Below are 10,377 nucleotides of genomic sequence, written 5' to 3' on the forward strand. Positions count from 1 at the left end.
AGTTTAAAAGTGTTTAACTCAAGAAAATTTTCTCGATAAAAACTTTTTAATTTAAAAAATAAACAATCCGGGATATGGTTAACATTACATCATAACTTAAAACAGACTAATAGAACTGTAAGTTAATAACATCTTATTAACAAATTATAAAATTAAGGAATAAGTTGTTGTAAGTAAATAGTTTTTTTTTAATCTTCAACCAGGATTATTCAGAAAAGATCTAAATAATATTTCTTTTAATTAAAAAAAATGTTTTGGAGTATGTGTTTTACTTCACTAGTCATCTAACTCATCTACGTCATCTACGTCATCTACGTCATCTACGTCATCTAACTCAAATATAATAAGGTAAGCTGGTACTAAATCAAAATGATTTTTTACATCTTCGTACTCCAATTTACTAAACAGTCCTTCTCTGGTTACATTTTTTCTACTATCCTCGATAATTTTTTCATCTTGCTCATTGTTATAGTTTTCTTCTGAACTGACAACAAATACAAATGACAACTTTTTAACAGTGTTATCAACTTCACAGTAATTACTAAGACTTGTTGCAAAACTTAAACTTGTTGTAGTATGATCAATAATAGAGTCAAATTTTTCCAGGCTACTTTGATCTTTAGGATATCCGTTTTTCAAAACATATATTACTTCGCCCGTCTTAACTGCGTTTAGATAAAGGTACTTTTGTTTATAATAAAGATTTTCATTTTTGTCATTAGGGTTAATTCTGAAAAGTTGTCTAATTTTTGGTAAAATTTCACCGTTTTTATTATTGAATGAACGCAAAATGAATTTGTAATCATCGTTATCTTTATGTATAAGTTCTGTAGTAAACTTTCTTTGTTCGTCGTGTTTCACCTTAAAAATGCTGCTTATTTGAAAGCAAAGTTGTTCCATAATTGAGTTAGTATTATATTCTAAGGAAGAAGTGAGAGAATCGATTTTTTCATGATAACTCACAGTAATTTCTTTCTTTAATTTTTCTTCTATCATCGAAAATGAAATTTTGGAAGTTTCACTTTGATATTTAATCTTGCTGTTTGTTATCTTATTTAAAGCATAACTAACAAAATTCTTTGTTAACCATCCCATTTTTAAACAATAATAAAGCATTTCATTTACTATCTCGTCTTCATTAGTTTTTTCTTCAATTTCAATTAAATAAGCAGGCACTACTAAACTATGATGAGCTAATGTTATGTTGTCTTGGTTAGCATTTTGAAATGAACCTTTTAGTAGTTTCCTGTTATGGCTATCATACACATCTAGCGGAAATTCTTTGTTTATGAGAGGTTTCAACAAACTTTTTTTAAACATTTTTACTGATGGCTTGTTACTTAGATAATCTTCAAAGGATATAGTTTTTAGATATTGACTACGTTGTAGACATATCTCAGGATTAGGTACACTGTTCACAAAAAAGTATCTAAACTTTTTAATACATTTTTCTTCTGTAGCAAAACTCCTACCGTAATCATATGCGTAACTAAAATTATTAGTTAGATACACTCCAGGTCCATAAGATCCTATCTGCGATGGATTAAACCCTGTTTTTAAGATTCCTTCAACATTTTGTGCTTTAGTTCCATGAAGTAATAGAGTGTGATTAAAACTTCTTGACTCTGTTGAAATGTTGTCATTTGATACTACCCGGTATATTTTTAAACCTTCAATTATCGGTCTTACGTCTAGTTGCTTGCTAGAGTATTTAAAATTATCGTTAACTTTTATTGAGTTTTCAAGAATTTCGTAGTCTGGATCATTGGACTTCAACAGCTCAAGTTTGTATTTAAACCCAGGAAGAACAGATATTTTGAAGTTTTCAACATCATACTCACATAACTCTTGAACTTTTCTAAACACCGTTCCTTTATCGTGTTCATCCTTTTCTTCATTTATTTTCTCTTCCGCCTTCCTAACAATACTTTGTAGAAAAGTTCTACAATCAGGGTGACTATTTGAAAAATTTTCCACTTTGTTTTTAATTGACTGCATATTTAGATTCATTTTGATAAAAGCCTAAAAATAATTTTATTCAGTCTTTGGATATATTTTACACTAACTAAAATTATAATGAATTTAAGTACAACTGATAGTTAAGTTTCTTTTTTAGGCACCACAGTCATGGATTGACTTGTCCTGTCTAATAACCTGATGTTAAATTACCAACAAAAAATTTTATATGCACTATTTCTAAGACGTGCAAACATTCTAGGGCATAAGAAAAATTCAACATTAAATTAATGATTCTAAATACTTCCAAAAATATTTCTGTAATGTAGCTTAACAATACATTAGAATAATTAAAAAAAGGAACTAAAAAAACATAAGTCTCAATTTCTCTGCCTAATACGTACAAAAAGTGACACTATTACACAACAAAGTAAATGAATAGCATTTATATTTAAGTTTACAAAAGTCGTGTTCTTATTGACTCATTTGTAAAACTTGACACTCAAACTGTGAATATGCCTTACGAATGTTAAAGCATTGAAACATGGCATTTTCATTTTAAGTTTAAATACAACTATAGTTAAAATTGCAATGAAACATGTTATTTTCATTTAAATTGATAGTTGACTAAATAATATTTCTTTCACATTAAAATTTTTATTACAATTACTTGCTTACTAGACAAAATTATAGAGCAATAATTTTATAAGCTTTTATATGAATGCAATAACAAATGATGTTAAAGGCCTTAGAGTTTATCAAAATGTTATCAATTACTTACATTAAATTAGCTGTGTATAAATCATGTATAATATGCAGTTTTACGCTGTTTTTTATTTAGACATAGTACAAAAACAGGGTCGTCATTTTTTGCTGAAAACAAAACAGAAGTTGTGAGACCTAAACACTACCTTTAGTTTTATAAAACTAGCCTGAGTATGCTTAAGTTAGTGATAACAAATCATAGGCTAAACCTTTTTGCGACCCTTGAGCTGAGAAAAACTGTTTAATTACTAAAACTTAAATATTAGAATAAATCATAATGGATGATTTAATAAAAAACTTAGTAATTCAAAAAAAAAAGACTATATAAGTTAATTACTGATTTTCAAGTACTAAAAACTAGAGTAAAATATCAGTAAACATCAAATCCATAAGTTATAAAACTATATGAAATACAGTGCGCAATATATAAGAGCTTAACTATTACGATATATTTTTTCAAGGACTGTCAACTTAATCTTACGCCGTTTCTCGTAAAAATATTTTTGCCCTCTTACATGAGATCCTTCTAGATGAAACGGTGTAAGCTTAAGTTGACAATCTTTAAATAAAATATATTCAAAAAAAAAATCAAATCATGAGTTTTACAATAGTTACTAAGCAAAGGTTTAAAAATCATCTGAACAATTTTTAAACTCGACAACGTTTTTCAAAAATTTTAAACTAGCTTGATTCTATATAAGTACTATATAAGGTAATTAATGACTTCTTATATTAATACGCAAAAGTTTAAAAAAAAACATTATTTATTGTGAAAAAAAATGAAATTTTTCTGATAAATACTTTCAAGATTTAAATGAAAAGTCTAAGTAGCAGAAAAAAAAATTGTTTAATTATTAAACTATGAATTATATTTTTCTATCATTAACACAAAATGATTCTCTTTGAAAAAATGTTTTTTTATTAATTTATAAAATTTAAGTAACAACTCTTTCTCAAAACATCATTTGAAGTTGAGTGGTCTGAACTTAAATTATTAGCTGCATAAATTGCTTTGAGCATTATCAAAATTATATTTAGGGAGTGCTTTTTAAAAGTACTTGTATACCGAATTTTGAGTTTGTTTGAAAATAAATTTAGAATTTAATAGTATATTAGTATAACACAAACTGATTTTTTTAATAAAATCAAGAATTTCTAATGTAAAATTCTCACATTTTACTAATATTCAGAGTCTTACCTCTTTGAATCAAAAAAACTTTCTTGAGTTATTCGTAGCTTTTATCAACTTATTAATGTACTATTCTATTTACTTTCTAAATTAAAAAAAGTGTTTAAAAAAAAATGTTATAAAATACAAAATATTTAAACTAAATCTAATTAACAATCTTAAAAAAATATATGTCATCAGAAGATTAAAAAATCTAAAACTGTCCTGAGTTTCTTTTGTTAAAAATAAAAACTATCCTGTATCAGCCGGAGTTTGAAAAATAAAATTCAGAGATAACAAGAATTAAAAAATACTTTGATATATCCTGAAAGCAATGTAAACGTAAATATTTTCTTAATTTTGATTAAAGTAAAGCCTTGAAATAAAATTATTAGAAAAAAAAACAAAACAAATTTTTAGTAAAATAAAAAGTATATTCTTTTTCTTCAAACAGTTCACCAACTTTTTAACTGACTAAAACTAGCATTATGCCATATTTTAATAAATATTGTCAAAGTTGAAATATATTTTTGCTAAAGTAAAAAATCTAAAAACATCTTTAAAATTTTTAGTTCTTAACAGGCTGTAAGTTTGTAAATTTATTGGTGAATTAATCTTTGCTGTTATTGATACTAAAGTTAATTTTGTTTTACTTATAAAGACAAACAAAAAAGAGCTGGTTTAGAAGCTTATAAAATGAACCATGTACAGGATTGTCAAAGGATTTTTGTAAGGTACATCCAGAATTAAAAAACAAATTTTTTGATCAACTAATATTATAAAATCAAATGTTAGATAAAAAATGTTTTTAGGAAATTTTATGTAGGTATTTGAAATTATACCTTTTTGGGTTTATTTTTAGTTTTAAGTTAAACTGTATAAGTTTTTTAACTGATAACAAAAACTTTGTATAATCATTTTAGATTTGTTTTAAAATAAAAAAATTTGATGATAATAAAACTTTTTTTAATTAGGTTTATTTCTTGGTCAAATCAAGATGTAAAAATAGTTTAAATTTCAAGGTTTACCAAAGTTCATTAACAATTTTAGTAGCAAAATTCAGTTTTTTTTCAATAGTTCTCAAATTCCATGTTTTATAGTCAAAATTATCAAATTCATCAGTATCAGTATCAATTCCAGGTTATTTTAGGAGATTTAGGTTTGGTGGCAACCCTGAACATTGGAAAGATTTTGTAAAGTTACTTAAAATGTGTTTAATAAAAAAAATTAATTATACAAAAAATTAATTAATCCTAACAAGATTGTTACTCATTTTTTGAAAGTATTGTCCAGGTTCTCCTATTTTCTTTGAGGTTTTGAAAAATACACCTCTTTGGGTTTATTTTTAGTTTATAGTTAAGTTAAGAACATTTAAAGTTTGTCAAAAAACTTCATGTAGCTTATTAAAAACTACACAAAACAAGATCACATTGTGAATAAGTGTATATCTACCCTATGCCCCTAAAACACGGATGCATACTTTTTAAGATACTCTTGGAATCTAATAGTTAAATAAAAAAAAAAAAAATTTTTATAATTGTGTGTGTATACTTACATAGTTATATAAATTTGAAACCTTATCAACTATACTTTTGTGTTTATTTTAGCCATATTTCAGATTTCTCTGATTCAAGTTTTTTCCTGGTTTTATTTTTGTCAAAATTTCAACTTCCATGTGAAGTGGCAAATATTGCGTTAGATAGATTGTCCCACCAAGATGAAACTTTGTAACATCCTATGTAGAAAGAGTTTAAAATTACTGTGTTTCTAGGGTTTTAATTTTTTTTTTATAATTTTTATTTATTTACAAAACTTCTTAAATTTAAAGTATTTCAAGGTTTTTTCGCCTAAATTTTAAAGTCCAGATTTACCAGGATTCAAGGTTTTTTGGCAAACATGTATAGTTATCGGAAGTTTTATTGAAAATAAGTAAAATATTTTACTATAAAAAACAAAACTTAAAGGAAAAAAGCAAGACATGATAAAAAGGGATTATTGCAATGACTCTTGATTGTATTTGAAAAAAATATGTTTATTGAAAAAGAAATAAAATTAGAATACATTTAATTTTTTTTAAATGGATATTAAATAAATTTTGTTTTAATTTATTGTACAAAATTTTTTAAACTTAACTTGTTTTTCAATTTTTTATTTAATTTATGCATAATAAGTTGTAACGAATGTCAACTGTATAACAATTCTCAGTTGAAAACTCGAAGGTTATTATTTAGGTTTACACAGTTTAAATTGTTGTTGGAAAAAGTCGGAAATTAGCCTATGTATGGACGTTTTTCGAAATAAGCTAAAACTTACCACAAGAATTTTTTGTAACGATTGCTAACTGTAAAACTATTTTCAACTGAAAAGTCCAAAATCATGTGTTTGAGCATTTACTGGTTAAAGTTTTGTTTTCTTGATAAAAATCGGTAAATGGCCTATACATTAAGATGTTTCTAAATCAGCTGAATCTTTGAACAAGAAATTGTTGTGACGATTTATAAGTATTCAAATAAATTATATATTATAACGAAAAACAACATTGGTTTATGATGGAAACTTGAAAGTGTATTCTTTTCCCATCTCACAGATTGAGTTACGTTTTTGTCGACTTGTTTTAAATGGTTTAAAATTGTAAAAATGATAACAATTTTTTAACGCATGGTTCATGTTATACTGTTGTTAATGCTTAATTAAAATCGTTTCTTCAAGTTAATCATGTAAAGGGCGGTTATATATTTATGCTTGACGTATTTGGATTTCTAAATGAATTGGTTTCGAAATTAAAAATAATTAAAAATTACTAAGAAATTGTTTTTATCGAACAAATATTTAATTGATACTTTTTTTTAAAGAGTTTTTAAGTTTAATATTTTTGTTTAATTACGCGACCTGTAAATGAACTATTTAAGATAATGTTACCAGTTTATGAAAATCTTATATTTTTAAACAGAGGCTTGAAAAAACACTTTTTGCTTTGCAGAATAAAATTTTTTGAGACTAACAAAAGTTAATTTTTAGCTGTTTTTTGTTTGTTTTCAAAAATTTTAACGTTTTTTCAATTTTTTTTTTTTAAATATTTTCGAAGAACGTCTTCAAATTTTTTAAATCATTCGGCATTAGATTACAATTTCATATACAACTTATATTTCAAATATACAAGACATGCTTGTACTATCTCGTTATTTATTCATATAGCGATAAAAGAACAGGTTTTTAAAATCGTAATATTAGAAAAAATTGTAAAGCTGTACCGATGGTGTGGGAACTCTTAAAAATAATCTATTTAAAATGGGAATCATAAGTAATAATTTTTTTATGATTTTAGGGCGTGGGAATATTTTGTAAAAATAATGCATTTTGATAAGCTTTCCCTCAATAAATTTATTTATTTGAGAAAACTAATGTGTATTTTAATGCATATATAAGCAGTTTCGGCAGAGCATTCGGCGGTTATTGGTGTGCTTTAAGTTAGATGCATTTCAAACATGTTAACTTTAAGATTCTTTCTTGATTAAGTTATAAGATACTTATTACAATCGTATTAATTTGTGTTTAAATGTAGTTCTAGTAAAGAGTGATATAATTGTATCTTTGTGTTGTTTAGTTTATGTAAAATATAAGTGTTGTTTTGATTGTTGTACTAATCTACTTTACTAATCCCTAATAACCCTTAAGACCATCTGTTAAGGGGATGAAGCAGCCTATATAAGTTTTTCCAAGTTTTTCTAAGTCAGCTAAAACTTGGCACAAGATACTGTTGTTATGAATGTCAGCTTAAATAATTTTTGGCCGAAAACTCTAAAGCTACATTCTGGGTTAATACAGTTTAGGTTGTTGTTTTCTTGAAAAAAAATAGGGAAATAAACTATATTTAAAGTTTTTCAAAATCTACTAAACCTTTTCCGAAAAGTTTTGACAAATTCAAACTTTAAAAGAATTTTAGCTTTAATTTAAGAGCTCATTTATTCGGTCCCATACAGTTGTTTACTTTAAAAACAATCTGAAAATAGTATAAATATTAAGCTTTTTACAAATTAAATTGAACTTTGTAGAAGGAGTTGTCGTTACGATTGCCAACCATAAAATTTTTTCAGCTGATCATTCTGAGGTTTAATATTTTAAGTTATTAAAATGTGAATTTTTTTTTTTATTAAAAACCTAAAATATAAAATAACACTACAACTAGCACATCACAGTAAACCAAAACACTACAACTATCAAATCACAGTACAACGCAGCACTACAACTATCACTTCACAGTAGAATGCAAAACTTCAACTAGCACATCACAGTAGATTGCAACACGACAACTATCACTTTACAGTAGATTGCAAGGGATCCGCTTAGTTCCAACCCGTGTACAATTTCCAGCTGATCAAATCTGAACTAAATTAACTTTTGACTATATAAGCTGGATTTGAAACATTGTTTTATTTCTTATTAAACATCTGAAGAGTTAAGAGTGAAATATGTTTGTCATTTAAGTTTTGTGTATCTTAATATTGCAAAAATATGATTCTATGTTTATAGATTGTTCTTCATTGACAATTTTTTAATTTAAACAGTTTTAAAGCGTTCATAGCGTTGCTGTTTACAACTGCAATATTTTTAAAACTTTTTCAATAAATTCAATATCATATCCATCAAAATAATAATATTTATATGGTTTGATAATTTTTTCGAAAAGATGAGGCTTAAGTTTAGAAATAGGGTTTCTCAAAGTGTATCTATAAGCTGCAAAGTGCCTAAAGGGCAACCCTGAATAGTAAAGAGGTTATAACTTAAAACTTTAACTAGAAACTCTTGACTTGATAATAATTAATTAAAAACAAGACCATTGGTATGTTCAAGTGTAGATTTGACTTACACCTGATAATACTGGAGTTTTTTATTCAAATACTCGGTTCCAGCCGTATACTAGGTTTATCGATCAAGAGTGCGTATTGTGCCTAGTAGATTTTAAAAAAATTTATTGTTAAGTTTTATTATTTAGAGTTAAGTAATTAAATAAAGATTGGGTATCCCTTGTTAAGAATTTTTGCTCTGTTTTTTAGCAGTAAACATAATATCTATTCAATTTGAAATAAATAAAAATAATTGTGTTTTTCTATATATAAATAAACTTAATCATTTTACTTTACAAAATATTGAAGTTTTAAGTTCTTTATTTCATGATATGTTTAGAACTTTTAGTTTATTGAGCTTAAACTTTTATGTTTATTAAACATTCATATCGAATCAGTTTTTCCGTTTAAAAGATAAAAAAATATCGTTTAAAAAGCGTTTATGCTTTTCAGTGCAAACTTTTACAAAAAGGAAATTTCACAATATTTATTATAATACTGTTATAAACCTATAAAATCACAAACGTATGTCAAAAAAAAAGTTTATTCAACTATCAAAAAGATACTAAATTTGAAAAAGGAAGGATAAAGTCATCATGTGTTAGTAAACACAAAATCATTTTATATCGTAAAGAGGTATATTCCTTAACTGCAACATTATTACTGCAATAAGCATGGTTGTCAAAAACTACTTTAAAGTTTTGTAATAAAAAAACACAACAGCTAAAAAAAGCAACAGTACGTGACTGTACCTGTAAACTAAATCACTATTTTAAAAAGTTTTGAAGCTTAAAACTTTCCCCACCTTTGTCTCAATTCTGATCGTGATATGAAGTACTCATCTTCTGCCCGCAACAGTTGTGATCCTGGGGATGTCTGTGTCGCAAACAGAAGTTCATCCTGCACTTTTCGCACTCAACCTACACTTGTTGTTTTGACTAACATAAACTGGAAAAACTATAATCTTAAAAAAAAACAAAAGACATCATTATTAGTAGTGATATTTAGTTGAATGGAATGTTTTTTATCATGAAGTTATTTAAATGGATAAAAATTGACAGTTAACGTAAAACAAATTTTTCATAATGTAAAGTATTCTACTTATCGCTACCTACCTTGATCGAATCCTTTTTCTTACAGTTCGCATGTGAACACTTGTAGGCGCTACTTGCAGGTTCATCTTTGCAACCACGCGAAATATGCTTGTTTACAACCTCATCCGGCGTCTGGGTCGGAAGAATTGGAACCGGTTTGTTGCAAAGAGGGCAGACAGGCACTCTTTTGTCTTTTAATTTTGCACAATTGTGTTTTGTTTGTTCAAAGTGGTCTTTACAGAACACTTTATTGCACGCATTACATGTAGTTGGCAAGTAATCGTTGATGTTGTAAACAGCGCAATGTTTCCCAATCTGTGGTAATTCCATGTTGTGTTTATATGTATATAAGTTATAATTTATAAATGATCTAAATCCAATAAAACTTTGAATGAATTAATTATTTTTTAAAGTATACATTGTTATTATTTATTTAACGTATGACTATTTTAACTTTAGTCAGCTATTCAATTTTATAATAATGTTCAGCAAAAACGTCTAAAATTTAAATGGAAACTCTACTAAGCTAAATACTAAATTTGAACACTGT

The 10,377-nt window shown here is 26.1% G+C and overlaps 1 protein-coding gene across 1 annotated transcript; it reads right to left on the bottom strand.

The window, feature by feature from the left end:
- Positions 1-9,830: 9,830 nt before the first annotated feature.
- On the bottom strand, positions 9,831-10,157 carry LOC145839239 (AN1-type zinc finger protein 2A-like). Its single transcript, XM_082946840.1, has one exon. The coding sequence runs from the start codon at positions 10,155-10,157 to the stop codon at positions 9,831-9,833; it is 327 nt and encodes a 108-aa protein (XP_082802966.1).
- Positions 10,158-10,377: the final 220 nt, after the last annotated feature.

This window comes from Thalia democratica, chromosome 6 (genome assembly GCF_965202585.1).
Source record: "Thalia democratica chromosome 6, ktThaDemo2.hap1.1, whole genome shotgun sequence".
In the NCBI taxonomy this organism is placed as follows: Eukaryota; Metazoa; Chordata; class Thaliacea; order Salpida; family Salpidae; genus Thalia; species Thalia democratica.